This window comes from Dermacentor silvarum, chromosome 5 (assembly GCF_013339745.2).
Source record: "Dermacentor silvarum isolate Dsil-2018 chromosome 5, BIME_Dsil_1.4, whole genome shotgun sequence".
Lineage (NCBI taxonomy): Eukaryota > Metazoa > Arthropoda > Arachnida > Ixodida > Ixodidae > Dermacentor > Dermacentor silvarum.
The window spans coordinates 132,338,698-132,353,829 of record NC_051158.1 but is presented as its reverse complement, the minus strand read 5'-3'; the positions used below and the strand labels follow the sequence as shown (position 1 = coordinate 132,353,829).

General features: G+C 49.1%; 1 protein-coding gene across 7 annotated transcripts in view; it reads left to right on the top strand.

The window, feature by feature from the left end:
• Positions 1-15,132, top strand: part of LOC119453763 (uncharacterized) — a 148,353-nt gene that overhangs the window by 64,742 nt on the left and 68,479 nt on the right. For all 7 annotated transcript variants that reach the window (XM_049668483.1, XM_049668481.1, XM_049668482.1 and 4 more), the window contains one exon: positions 1,188-1,277. In XM_049668483.1, the coding sequence (XP_049524440.1) occupies positions 1,188-1,277 (90 nt within the window). The remainder of the gene's footprint in view (positions 1-1,187; positions 1,278-15,132) is intronic.

The following is a 15,132-nucleotide window of genomic DNA, read 5'->3' as shown; positions in this document are numbered from 1 at the left end:
CGACTTTCGGGGCGAATCTGCGTCTTTTTCAAGCGAAGCTTGTATTGGCTCACAAGTTTAGGTGGCGGTGTATTCACGCAAAAAATCACGTTGGCTCATACCCGCATTTGATTGGCGGGTATGAGCCAGGGATATGCGGGTATGAAGAAGGGGCAACAAAAAAAATGAAGGAAGAGCAGGTGCGGGGAAAGCTGCGCCGGCGCCGGATCACGTGACGCTCGCGACCAATCAGTGTCGTTTGGTGTGTGTCGCGGGGAGGGAAAGGGAAAAGGGGATGGCGTGCGCTCCACCGGGCAATTGCCTCGTCTCAGATCACTTTAGCCGCATGGTGGGAAGGCCACGCGTGCTGTGTTCTGCCGAGGAGCAGGCTCCGGTTGATCAAAAGCGCCGCGAACTCGCCCGAGAAAGGGCTTGTCGTCGACGTGCTGGTTATAGCGTGAAAGATTCCGAAGCCCAGGCGAAACGCCAGCGAAGAGCCGAGGACATCGAGTTGCGGGAGCGCGATGTTGAGGCCGACCGTCAGCGTCGTCTTCCCCCCCCCCCCCCCCCCCCCCCGACAACGTGGTGCACGTCTCGGATACGCTAGCGCCAACTGCCCCGGTGCGACGGCTAGGTTTCAAGGCGAGTCTCCCAACCGGTACTTCGGAGCTAGCCGCAGTGCGTGTGGCCGGTTGTGGTTGGAGTACAACGTGGTACTCATCAGTGCAATTCGTCCCGAGGAACACCGAAGAAGCACACGACAAGCTTCGCTTACCCCATATCTTCGACAGTGGAGGGGCTCCTGTTTTGTTACCATTAGTTCAGTGCTTGAACGTTCCAGTAGTTTTTTTTTTGTTCTTTTTGCGTTTCTTTGGCCTCATGTTATGTTTTAAAGTTGCAGATGGAATGGGGCTGATTTATTGTACTTTGTGCTCATTACGTGGCAAGTCAAGTACCTTGAAAATTATAATTAATTATAGCTCATGCAATATCTGTCGTTCGTCGAAAATTTCATTTCGCACCATGTGGAACGTAGCAAAGCAACCTAGTAAACGTAGCACTGCATCAACTGATTTCCTGATTTTATTTTTTTATGTACCTTGAGTTCGAAAAACAATAAGAAATTGTAGAGGCTTTTAGGAATCTGAAAAGAAAGTACTGCTGGTCCACGTGTCCAAATACGATAATTGTCTGTTCAAATATTCCAGGTAATCATGTACAGGAACCCAAAATATCCGGAAGCTACTATACCTTGTATGCTAACAAAGGGTGCTTCGTCGCTGGAACACAGTTACCGGGTAAGGTTTTCATATTCTAATGGTAACCTAAGACATGCATTTTAGAATACTAGATTTACTACAATGTTTAGGCAAATAGCGAACTAAGCAAATAAATACTAATATTTAAATTATTGAAAAATACATCCTAAATCCTTGTCTTCGATCAATATTTACCAGTGATAAAACAAAAGTGATACATAGTGAAATTTGATGAAGGTGGTCCGATGGGTACCAGCCACAGACGGCGCCTGCTATGTTATGCACTAAAATTAATATAGCGCACATATAAAAAAGTTAATCTAAAATGCTATACATAACAAACACGGCATCAAAAATTTTATTTCTTAACATGAAAATCATTATGATACGTGCATAGCGAACAAATTTAATTAAACCTAAAAGTTGTACGTTGAGTAAAAACATTTCCAGCTTTCGCCTAAATACATAAATAGATATTCTTTCCCTTTATCCGGGTGTAAGAGAATTCCATAATGAAATTGATAATAAAAGAATTTCAAGTTTTCCATAGTTATTACGCATTCGAGGCAATAAAAGGTAAATACGGACACAAAATCTAGTTATATTGGGATTACATAACACGAAGGCGGGAAAAGTTATGATTAAAGCTGTAAGTTGAAAAGCCCTAATACACAAAACACAATTAATTTAGGTATATAGCTCAGAGATAGGCCGTATTTTCAGTTGCCGGAGAATAGGAGATGGCGACAGGGGCGTAGCGGAAGCCACAAGATGCAAAACTTGTTTTTCCAGTTTCTTGAATGGCCAAATGTGAACTGAATGTAATTTTCTCCAACATGTAATGCAATGACTTCGGTGACTCTTTATGAATGCATAACACAGCGCAATAACAGTGTTTATGCTAAATCACATTCTATACTATAACAATGTCTTAATTCCACATGAAATTGTATTTTCACAAAGAGAAGTGATATGTTGGTGAAATACCAAATGGGTGTCGGCTATGACTATCGTAATTGATGAATGATCTTTTATAACAGTTTACCGCAGAGTTGGAATAGGAGCAGGGAATAGTTTGCAGTTTTTGTTAGGTAAATGAAAAAAACATCACTGAAGATTACGCTTCCGTAATGCAAAATTGGAGCGCAGCTCTATACGTGTTTCCATTTCGCGATAAGCTGGCTGGCGCGGACAATTTGTCTCGTTCGGCACGTTGCAAATGGATCGAAGTTCGGCGCGACTGCCCGCTAAAGGCCCGTTTATAGTCCGACGTTTCCGGCGTGCGGGCCAGCGTCGTTTGCGGCTGGTCACGCCGCGCCGGTTACGCTGCACCAGCCGAAACGCTATCTCCTCTATACTCCGACGCGCCCGCCGTTGGCTGTTATCTTCGGAGCATGCGCAGAACGATCCCAAGTCCGCGCGAGCTTTGCACGGCTGTTTGCAACCGCCGGCGAAGCAAGGGCGAAGCGGCGTGGCCGCCTTTATTCTTTCGCGCGAAATATATTGTGGGTCGGCGCCAACGCGCGAATGGGTCAGGAGCCAATTCGGCGCCGGGCACGTCGGGGCGCGCGGAAGCCGCCGGGTACGTTGGCTGCGCCAAGGCGCCCGGCTATATCCCGGCCCCGGCGGCCGCATTTCGATGGAGGCGAAATGCAAAAACGCCCGTGTGCTTGCGTTGTAGTGCACGTTAAAGAACCCCAGGTGGTCAAAATTAATCCGGAGCCCTCCACTACGGCGTGCCTCATAATCAGAACTGGTTTTGGCACGTAAAACCCCAGAAAGAAGAAGAAGGCGCCCGGCTATAGAGGGGGCCGTTTTAGCCAACGTGACGTAGCGTGCGCGCGCGCGCGCGTCACGTTACGTCGGACGATAAACGGCCCTTACTCGGTTGATCGCGAGAGGCAGCACGTGACTGACGCATGGGCACGATTCAGAGCAGCCGCCGCAGACAGACCTCCGCTCATGCAGCGCTTTGTTTCCATACAGACGACGCGTGCCATCGTGACTGTAGCCATCGTCGCCGCGAAGCCCGTCTTGCGCGGCACTACGCTTTTCTTCTCACGCTTTCGGCACAACCTCCGCTTTCCGCCTCATGGTTCCGCTGCAGCCTCCTCCTCCTCCACTTTCCTCCTCACGCTCTCTTCGCTATCGCCGTCTTTCGTCTCCCGCTGCGCTCCGCGATCACTTCTATCCTTTGCTGTGCTCGTTCGCTCAGTTAGGAGGGACAACGCCGACGATCGCCGCTGGAACGGGCGTCTAAGAGCTGCACTCTCAAAGCAGGAAGCTAGGTTTGATGTGATAATTGACAATCTATTAGAATTGCACCATTCTTTATGAGATATAAGGTCATATTGCTTGTTAGAGATGAGAGTCCCAAAATCGGTATGACGACATAGGATATTCATGTCATCAGCGTAAAGTAAGCAGCAGGAATATTTTAGGGAATTTGATAACTTAATAATGTATACTAAGATATATTGTAATGTATACTAAGTATATTAGTATACATAATATTGTATACAAAGGGGCAGCTTTGTCAAGCTGCCTCTATGAAGAGCAGCTTTTACCTACAGCTTCCTTCATCAGTGTGATGATGAAAAATAAACATTATTATTAATATTATTATTATTATAAGTATAACAAGGGGTCTAAGGTGGAACGTTGTGAAAAACCTCTACTAATAGAAACAAATCTACCTGTATAATGATTGATTGAAAGGACATGAAACCTGTTAATGAGAAAGCTCTGTAATAGTGAAATTGCAGGAGCAGTTATGCAATTGCGCTCTAATTTACTAAAGAATATTAAAATATTATCATAAATAATCAATGGTACAGTAAAGTTCCGGTTCTTTTTGGTTCCACTCCTCCACTTGGGCGTCCGAGACGATGTACGCAAGTGAGGAGATCTGCCGCTACGAATAGCGGCGACGGGTTCGCTGAGTTGATATAGACTCCGATGACGATTGAGAAAAAAAAACACTTATATTCACAACTATTTACAAGAATTTACGTGAAGTTACAAGTACACATACAAGACGGAACTGGTACACATAGGGCGACCCTATATCGACATGGTCGATGGTGCATAGCACCGAAATTTGTCCAGAACGCTTGGACGAGGCAACGGGGCCACGTTTTCAACCCTTCGGTGCCCCGCCCCAAGCATTTACCACCCAATTGCCCACGAGTGGCTGTGAGTGGTCCGCCGACGCACCAATCACGAATCCTGTGCTAGGATCGTCTTGTTCGCCGGCACTTCCGGTATTGCGCTTCTTCCTCTCCCTCAAAACAATATACAAATAACAACCACGTTCCAAGAAAGGGGGGGGGGGGTGACAGATGCATAGCAAGCGTGCTCCCTGGCCACGCCACAGCGCCCAGCACAATGGGCTCAATAAAATCCTAACCAGCAGGCAGCACCTGCAAGCCAAAGGGCTCGACCTTTGGTGTGACCCCTTCCCCGCTCGCACTTACTAGAAAAATTGATAGCGCAGTAGCTGCGGGCATACGTCAATGAAACGTGGCGACCGACACTTTGGGCTCACGTACCCCTATTCAGTTAATGTTTGCTCGAAGAAGCCTTTCGCGACGGCCGATTGGCAACGGTCTTCCGTCGTCATGCGCCGCCCCGTCATTTCTCAGAGCCAGTCGGTCCGCAAGTACACCTGGTCAGCTGTAATCGCGTCCGTCACGTTTGAAACCACTTGAAAGCGTGTCTCCGAATGGATTTATGAACCGTGCGCACAATCGGCAAGGGTCGTTGACGCGTCACGCCTTCCTGTCACAAATCGCCCATCCACGTGCCGGTTTTAATCTGGCAGTGTCATGAGCCGTGCGCCTGCTCATCTCGGCGCCGTCACCGTGATCGGCGCCCACCACTGGCCCTTAATCCTCCCAGTAAAGTTCAGGTTCTTCTTTACCACTCTTCTACTTGGGCGTCCGGGACGCACCGCCAGAGCCGGTTTACGCAAGTAGAAGATGTACTGCCGCTGCGAAGCAGGAAGTACAATGACAGCAGAAGTTCGATCTCTGATCGACACCCGTCGATACGGACTTTGCAGCAGGAAGCTGTAGCGGCTGGAGGCCGCAGATTTCAGTGCCTTCTCTGAACACAACGAGGCGCGGCTGGTTTAAGGCAGCCCTCGACGACTCATCACCAGCGGACCGCGGAGCCACCTTTCACCACACATGGCGGAGCGGCCGACAACGGAGACAGACGGGCGAATGGGGTGAGTTGCTTTCGTCTCATTTTCGCTCGCTCCTGTTGTCGTGTTCGAGCCAAGGGAAATGGCGGTAGGCTGGTCAAGGACGCCGCAGAGGTACGTGTGGCCAGAATGGATGAGCGACAGCTGCGTGGGGACAGGCAAGCTCTCGGAGCTAGAAATGCAGCGCACTTTAGAAAAGGCGCAGGAGTACCGCCAGCAGCTGGAACGTAGGCTAGCATTAGCCAAATTAAAGCAAGCGAGAGCTTTGCAGCAGGGCCAGGGAATTCAGGAAGGGCCGTCAGAACTAGAGGGTAGACCTCAGGCATTTGAGGGCGGTAATCTTCCCGGTTTCAGTATCACACTGGATCGAGATGATATAGGAAGTAAACCGCCGTTCCGGAGCAGAAACCTTCAGCAGGACTCGCACGCTTCCGCTGATATGGTTTCGGAGGAGGCGCCAGCGGCGTTGGTTGGCGAGTGCGAGACAGGGAGTGAGGGCACGGTTTCGGTACTGTCGGAGGTTGAGTCACTAGTTGCGCTCGACGCAACACAGGCAGTTGGGGGTTATCAGGTGGCGCATGCTGGTAGCCAGGCTGAGAAAAGCTTTCAGCGTGAAAGGGCTTCAATAAAAGATGAGTACGATTCGCAGGCCCAGATGGCAGTTGCAAACGCTGACCCGGCCGGTGATGGTTGTTGCGGCTCTGAGCTGACGACGGCCATATCAATACATGCAGCACCTGTCATCATCGTGACCGACTTAGAGCATGAGCAGGGATGAGCAGGGATGACGATGAGGGTCTCGCGCCCGGGGCAGGTTGTATGTCTGTGTCCTTTCAAGCTGCGGACGTGGATCCCACAATACTGCCGCAGGGGGCAGACGAAGGTCGCCCTGCGGGCTCGGATGGTCGACAGCTTTGCGATGGCGGGCTGGACATAATTTCTCTGCGGATTACAGATCCGGCGATTCCGACGAGCGATACGAGCGACGGAGCAACCATGTCAGGCATGAGCCCGCCTGCGCCGTGGTGAGGTAGGCACCAGCTGCAAATTTCGGTGTCACGGGTGGCCGCAATTGCATCCGATTGGTGGGCAGCTGTTGAAATACAACGGAGAGTATGTTCATCGATTTTCGGAGGCAACAACAGCAGTCAGGGAGAGCTGTAGACCACTAGCGCATTTTAGTGGTGGAGGTATTCCTTGTCCTTTCAGAGCTGCGTTAACTACTCGAAGGCAGCAGTGCGCGTCGGGAGCTAGCTCGCAGTGGGGGTTAAGCTTTCTGTGTCGCTCGCTCCGCGTCCGCATGTTCATCGCGACTTTGTCCGCGCACGTATTTAACCCCGGAGGCCATTAAATGTGTGTAGAGTTGGCTGGCCTTAGTAAGATTTAAGGTAAGCCTGCAAAGGGCCCGCAATATCGCCAGATTTCCCCAGATTAATTTATTGGGTCTAGCCAGGTCTAGAGTGCCAGCTTAGGCATGTCACGGCTCGACCACGATCAGGGGTGAGTGGTGAGACTGGGGCAACTCCATTGTGGGGGAAGTGCAGAGCACGGACACGGGGACAGTGTGCTCACAGTGTGCGCATTATTATTTTTCTTTTTTTGGTTGTGCCCAATGTAGCGTTGCCAACTTCTCTGTGTATGCATGTGGTACACGATGAGTTGCGCGCATTCAAGGGGAATGTTTTGAGGGCTTCTGTGCTTTGTTGAGCAAGCGCTAGCGCTTACACGTGTTCTATTGCAGTGTATTTTTCAGCACGCGATTTTATTTTGTTTCCGCGGTGTAGCGGAGGGTCTCTGTGGGCGCAGGGTTCCCCGGGGCAACTTTTCATGCGTCTCGTTGTATTTTGTTGCTTTGACCTGCCAGTTTAGGTTATCTGTATGCTTCATGCTATTTATAATGTGGGGAACCCTGCTGCATCCGCGAAAAAGTTCATTTGTGTTTCGTGCTTGTTTTGCTTTTGGTTTCTTTTTTGCTTTTAATGGGGAGTGTTGTTTGTTCTTACAATGCGGCACAGGGAGCACGTGAACGTTCATGGTGCAGGCAGCGGATGCTTACCCCAGTTGTGTTCTTGTTGTACACTATTTTGTCAGTGCTTATATCGTTGAATTTTCATGTTCTGCATGAAATGTCGCGTGTTTGAAGTGTCGCGCCAGGGTTAGAGTTCAGCGTTTTTTGCGTGTGTGAGTTAACTAGTGCAACAGGTATTTTGTTGGTTTTTCTTACACCGCAGGTGTAGCATGTGTTACACGGTTACTCCGTAGGAACGAGCTTGTCGTAACGCTAGAATGCTTACGGCGTCTTGTAGGCTTTTCGTTTGTTCGGCTGCTGAGTAATTCGCTATGTTACATGCAGCCGGCTTTTTCTTGTTTTGGCTGCGGCAACACTGTAAGTAAGTGGTTGCCTAGTCTTGGGTGGGGGGTGTAAGCCTGCTGCTAGAAGCGCTAGTTAGTTTAATTGCTGCTCGGAGGTCTTAAGATGGTTCTTTTTCTTCAACCTGGTCTCGTGGAACGATAAGGATAGCACTTTGTCAATGATCGTCGCTTGACCAGCGAAATACAATCGGAGGATTAAGGGCCAGTGGTGGGCGCCCATCACGGTGACGGCGCCGAGATGAGCAGGCGCACGGCTCATGACACTGCCAGATTAAAACCGGCAGGTGGATGGGCGATTTGTGACAGCAAGGCGTGACGCGTCAACGAACCTTGCCGGTTGTGCGCACGGTTCAGAAATTCATTCGGAGACACGCTTTCAAGTGGTTTCAAACGTGACGGACACGATTACAGCTGACCAGGTGTACTTGCGGACCGACTGGCTCTGAGAAATGACGGGGCGGCGCATGACGACGGAAGACCGTTGCCAATCGGCCGTCGCGAAAGGCTTCTTCGAGCAAACATTTACTGAATAGAGGTACGTGAGCCCAAAGTGTCGGTCGCCACGTTTCATTGACGTATGCCCGCAGCTACTGCGCTATCAATTTTTCTAGTAAGTGCGAGCGGGGAAGGGGTCACACCAAAGGTCGAGCACTTTGGCGTGCAGCTGCTGCCTGGTGGTTAGGATTTTATTGAGCCCATTGTGCTGGGCGCTGTGGCGTGGCCAGGGAGCGCGCGTGCTATGCACCTGTCAACCCCCCCCCCCCCCTTTCTTGGAACGTTGTTGTTATTTGTATGTTGTTTTGGGGGATTTGAGAAAGATACCGTAAAAGGCGGTAGAGGAAAGGGCGTTTGGAAGAAGCGCAATGCTGGAAGCGCAGGCACAGGATTCGTGATTGGTGCGTCGGCGGACCACTCACAGCCACTCCGTGGCAATTGGGTGGTAAATGCTTGGGGCGGGACACCGGAGGGTAGAAAACTTGGCCCCGTTGCCCCATCCAAGCGTTCTGGACAAACTTCGGTGCTATGCACCATCGACTATGTCGATATAGGGTCGCCCTATGTGTACCAGTTCCGTCTTGTATGTGTACTTGTAACTTCACGTAAATTCTTGTAAATAGTTGTGAATATAAGTGTTTTTTTTTTCTTAATCGTCATCGGAGTCTATATCAACTCAGCGAACCCGTCGCCGCTATTCGTAGCGGCAGATCTCCTCACTTGCGTACATCGTCTCTGGCGGTGCGTCTCGGACGCCCAAGTGGAGGAGTGGAACCAAAAAGAACCGGAACTTTACTGGTACCAAAGGCTTTTGAGATGCCAATAAAAAGAAAACTGGTAATGTTACCCCTATCAATGAATTAGCTAATTTTGTCCGTGAAGCGTGCAACTGTTGTATCAGTAGAAAGACCGGCTCTAAAGCCAAATTGATATGAAGAGATTCTAAAGTTACTTAAATTTTACGATAGTCTCAGTTATATTGGTTTTTAATAGATTTTATTCTGGGAAGGAAACTCAGATACGGGTTTATCATTCTCTATAATTGTCACGGCTGTCACCCGTTCGCCGTCGGCGCGAAGTCGATCGACGGGGTATACAAGCCGGTTGGTCGTTCCGTACTCGGGCGAACACAGTGAAAACAGTCAGAGTCGGGAGTAAACAAAAAAACAATATATTTATAGGCTGACAACGATAGACAAATTAATAAAATAAAGTAATAAAAAATGACTCAAGAAAACTAACACACCTGAACGTAATATAGCTCAATGATGACAACAAAGAAATACAGACGAGCAATTAACAGTGAACACAAAAATGAAACAGGGCGCGGATTAAACATACAAGAATACACTTAACAGTAGTTCACTAAAACAAAGTTCAAAAGAAAAAAAAAACTTCAAAAGAAAACAAATGATGTCATACGCGTGACCGGGCAGCAGCACCAAGTCCACAAACCGTGATGTCGGCGCGCAAAGCTTTCTCGAAGAATGCCGGCGAGCCGATCTTGTTGACGTGTATGCGGTTGCTGGGCTGGGTTTTCTGGGAGTCTGGACCTGACCACTTCCCTCAAGCAGGTTGAGCTAACTTGATGCGAAATACCGTGAGCTTCGTTGCAGACGTTTGTTTGTTGTCTCGTACGTCAACGAGTTACTCGGGAGTTCCGACGTGGCTAGGCGGCCCAGGCGAAACTGGGCGGCACTAGCCCCCGGCCTGCTTCACAGCAGATCACAGGCTCAGCTTCGAGACTTATTAGCAGGGCCTAAAACCTATTCCTAAATTGTATCTCCTTTCTCTAGTTCCTTAGGTCGGGGAACGACAGGTATGGGTGAAAGTTCAACTAAATATTTCATTACTCCTCCCAAAGGTCTTGGCCGCGCTCCTTTTAATCAGGGGCGAGGGAGCGGGTGATCCCCCCCGCCGTCAGAGGTTGCGCCCCCGTATGCACCACACAGACACACACGCACACACTTGGGTCCGTTGAACAGCACAGAAGAAACAGCGGCCGCCGGCCATATGGCGCCCGTTAATCGGCGTGTCGCTATCTCGAAATTATATGCCGCACCGTGAGACTACGACGTTTTTGACGCCCGTTGATCTGCGTGTCGCTATCTCGAGACGTATTTGGCGCCCTTTAATCAGCGTGTCGATGACTCGAAACCATGCCGCTCCGTGACAATAATGAGCGAATCACCTTTTTTAAATACAGGTACTACTTTTGCAACCTTAAATTTTTCGCGAGTTATTAGTTTTGAAGCCGCGGTTTAACATGTGGCTTAGAACAGGGTCAAAAAGGAGCCTGTACGTCTGACATGTTTTCATTGAACGCTGTCTAACCGAGGTCCAGTAGCTTTGAATCCTGAAAAAAAAAAAAAAAACGACAAAACCTCAGAGCCACAAGCAGAAAAAGAAAAAAATGGGTTGAGAGGTACGTCAAATTGGAGGTGTCCAGCAGGAAGTGACGGAGATGGTAGCACTGCAAGAAAAGTAGTTGGTTACATTTTGAAAAAGAAAGTATTGGTTACATCATTGGGCGTAGTGACAATAGTGTTGTTATTGAGCTGCCACTTTTTCTTAGTGTTATTTCATGTTCAAAATAATGTCGGTTCCGTATTTTTTAAAGTGAAGCTGATGTGCTGTAGTAGGCATTTAGCTGTGTTTTCATTGGTAGCCTGGCGTTTGGTCTTCTTATACAAATTGCCTTTCCTGTGAACAGATTGTATGAGTGATTTTCACAACCGAGGGCTGCGGGGTGCAATGTAACGTCTGTTTGACGATTCCAATAAAGTTGAACGGTCATGAGCTGAATAACTAACGTCATGAACCTTATTTAGGGCACCTCTAGGCAATTGCTAGCATTTACGCTGGACCAGTCTGCTCCGGCAATTGGTTGACAGTACCTGTTTGAATTAAAAAGACGCCTATGACTGGAAGGCCTTTAAAAAAGCAGGAGCACCGGGCGGTGGTCGCTTACATTAGTTTCGATCACGCCTGCGTGACTGTCGTCATCAAAGTTCCAGAGGATGTGATCAGGTAATGACTGTTATCCATAATCAGTCAGTTTGTTGGTACAGACAATCATGATTGAAACCCGTGGCTATAAATAAAGTCATATATGCAAGGTTTTTGTGCCTAGAGGAATCAAGTAAATAAATTTTACAGCGCCCATGATTAATACATTTTCACCCTAAAAATTAGGTTGCCAAGGAAGTGAGTAAGAGGAGGAGGAGGTAAATAGAAGGCAGGGATGTTAAGCAGAAATGCATCTGGTTGGCTACCCTACTCTGGGGGACTGGAAAGAGGGAATAGAAAGATGGGATAAAGAAGTGAGTAAGAGATTTCAAAAACTCAAATGGTCACAAGAAGGTGAGCGATAGATAGAAGCAAGAATATTTCTTCCTGGATTTTGACAAAGTGCTGGTGAATCATTTTCTGACCATACTGATTCGCACTTCTCGAGGTTCAAATTTTAATCATGGCACCTATTATGCAGTATACTTCTCAAAATAAAGGTGGGTGAACCACCATCTGATACACATTCGGTATATATACGTTTTGTTTAAAAGAAGTTTAGCTATAATGTGTACAAAAGTAATGATAGTGAAGGTATGAACTTGACTTCAGTACCGAGATAATAAATATGGCCAATTATCAAACAGACACTATGCAGGCATGACTGTCAATAACAGTACGTATAATACACCAAAAAGAACGGAGTAGCCAATGACAATATTGACAGGAATAACCGGGGAATGATCTTATAAGAATAAAAAAGTCGCAGTTTCACCCGAAAGGCGAAGCATCGGTTGCGATAGCAAATTAGTAGACATCTATATGAAGTAAGGATAGTAGTTTTATCGGCCGTATCAAGTTGTAAATATAAGCTTACTAACTAAATAAACAAGCACGGTGTCACATGCGCACCGGTAAACATAAGCACATCTCCCTCGATGACCGCGAAAACTCGTCAAAACGCTGGGGTGAGAAAGCGCGCCAGCGGCATCGAGAGAATTGACCTTCGCGCTGTTTCTCGCATCAACGCGAACTAAACGTCGAAAGCACAGCGCAGACGAAGCTACCGGCACTCGGCGCATGCCCTTTGTCGACATCGCAGAACGCTTTGAAGATGAGGTCGCCGCGGGCGCACACTTCGTCCACATCACAGTTCGCTTTCAAGATAGGGCACCCAAGCGGCCGCGGGAGCAAAACGCACCCCCCCCCCCCTTCCCATCTCCGTCGACTCCTCCCAGTGCCTCGTGCGCGAACGAAGAGCGCGCGCTTCCGGCCGCCTTCCTCTTTCGTGTGCGCGTAATTAAGCTACGGGTGCCGGCTCACCTTCACACGCTTTCACTCGCACACACAGCGTACGGGGCGCTGCGACGTTTTTATCACCGTAGGACTTTACACGGAACATCACGACGGCGACGGCAAAAATGCGCTTGGAGTGTCCCTATAATTGTCGGAATAATAAACGTACTGAAGAAGTGTGATATCGCTGTGGTCTTCTAGGATAATAAACAATGTACTAATGTGCGGAGTTTCTGATTTTAAAATGCCCTCCACAATTTAGAATACTCAATTGACGCATAACATCCAAAGATCACTAGCGCAGCTAGAACATTGTTTTAAGCAAACAGATATTTTCGTTTCACTAAGTGCCGGATCTTAGTGGATTTGGGGTCTAGAGAAGTTGTAGCCCAAATGTAGCCAAACACATAAAAAGTGCAAAAAGTTTCGTAGCCAAATATAGCCATTTTTATTTCCAGTTTTATTTGTGTATACATTTTCACATTCGACTACGGCAATCCTTTTTTGCACAACCCGTCTAACAAAATGTCCGTGCCGCCGTGACGGTCGGCCCTTGACATCAACAACAGCGACATCATGCTTGCGCGGAACACCTTCTGGTTGGTTGGGCCCGGAAGCTCTTAAGTTCCTGGGAATCGCTGCAGAGGGCGAAATCATCGCTTTTATTTGGTGACAGATAGTACTGAGGCAATATTTTAGTTATTTACAGTAATGTTTAGTGCGGACTCTGTTTTTAGCTGTCGTGAGCGCAAAATAATGTTTAGCATCATGATCGATCTCCCACGTCATCTCAGCCTACGACGTAGAAGTTCAGCTGTCCAGCAAACTGCAACGTGCTCACGGCTTCTTTATTTATTAGCTATGTGAGGAAGAAGATCGGCACGCTGAACAGCCCCGTTGCCATCGTGTGGCTCGTACCCAGTTTGCTCTCTGGCTAAGCCCTACCTGCTGGTGCTGCGTTTCTCGCTGCCGCTCTAAGACCCAAATAAACCCCCTTTGCAATTGGTGGAAGTGCTGGGGTACGACCGGAAATCAGGACCTTCGCAACCGGACACTACAGCCTGTCTTCATTATGCCGTAAGAAGGACCACCACCACCACAACCCGCTGCCCCGGTGACTACGTTGGTCTGCCCTGGCCCGTTACGTCAACGCGACCCACCCATCTTCAGTGGTACAGAAGATCATGACGTAGAAGACTGGCTCGCTGAATACGACCCGGTGAGCACCCACAACCACTGGGACGACACCCAAAAGCGGAATTACGTGTCGTTTTACTTGAGCGGTGTCACCAGCCTGTGGCACCGAAACCAAGAACGAGATCTCACAATGTGGGCGGCCTTCAAAGCTAGCGTAACGGAGGTATTCGGGCGTCCCGCCGTTCGCAAGCTTCACGCCGAGCAACGTTTACGTGGTCGTGCACAACAGAGCGGGGAGACATTTACCAGTTACATAGAAGATGTGGTCGACCTCTGCAACCGCGTCGACGCCGCAATGGCTGATGCCGAGAAGATCAGACACATCTTAAAGGGCATTGAAGACGACGCCTTCCTGATGCTGCTTGCGAAAAACCCGGCAACAGTGTCGGAACTCATCAGTCTCTGCCAAAGCTTCGATGAACTACGCAAACAACGCGTAGCCACCCGCCAATCTCTTCCACAGGCCACTTCAATGTCGAGCTTGGCGGTTGCCCCGGATAACACTTCGCTGTTAGCACAGATCAAGGACTTCGTCCGTGAAGAAGTTGCCCGTCAGCTTTCGCTGATGCCGCTTACACACGGCCCGTCGAGTTCTCCATTGGCGCCCGCTCTGCAATATGTCATCAAGGAGCAGGTAGCCGACCACGTCCCGCCTTCGTTCCATCAGTCTCCGATTGCCGCTCCCCTGACGTACGCCGAAGTCACTGCGAGACCTGGACTGCAGACCTACGGTCCACTTCGCCCGCCTTTGCGCCTGCCTGTATCCCCTCCCGCTCGACCAGTGGTACAGCGTGCACGACCTGAAGACCATTGGCGCACGGATGATAACCGTCCGATTTGTTTTTAATGTGGCCGTGCTGGACACGTGGCACGTCACTGTCGCCTACTTGAACCGAACGTCCCCAACAATGTGCATCCATATGCGCCACGTTTCCAATAACGGCGGAATTATTCGGACAGCTATGATTCTCCTCCTGCCGCTGAGACCGCCTTCTCCGCTCGCCGTTCACCATCTCCTCGCCGGCGCTCCGTTTCGCCCATGCACCGTCGGCGGAGCCCTCTGCGCCAGGAAAACTGAATATCGCAGTTCAGGAGGCAAGAACTGCGGTGTCAGCAAAATGTATAAGGCCTCATAGTTCACCGAAAAACGTTATTGAAATCGCAATAGAAGTAATATTGACGCTCGCCCTTGTCGACACCGGCGCTGCACTTTCAGCGATAGATGCCCGTATTTCCCGCAAAATTGGAAAAGTGACGACACCGCTTTCTGGATTATCCCTTCGGACGGCCAACGCGCAGCACGTCGAGCCATCCTGT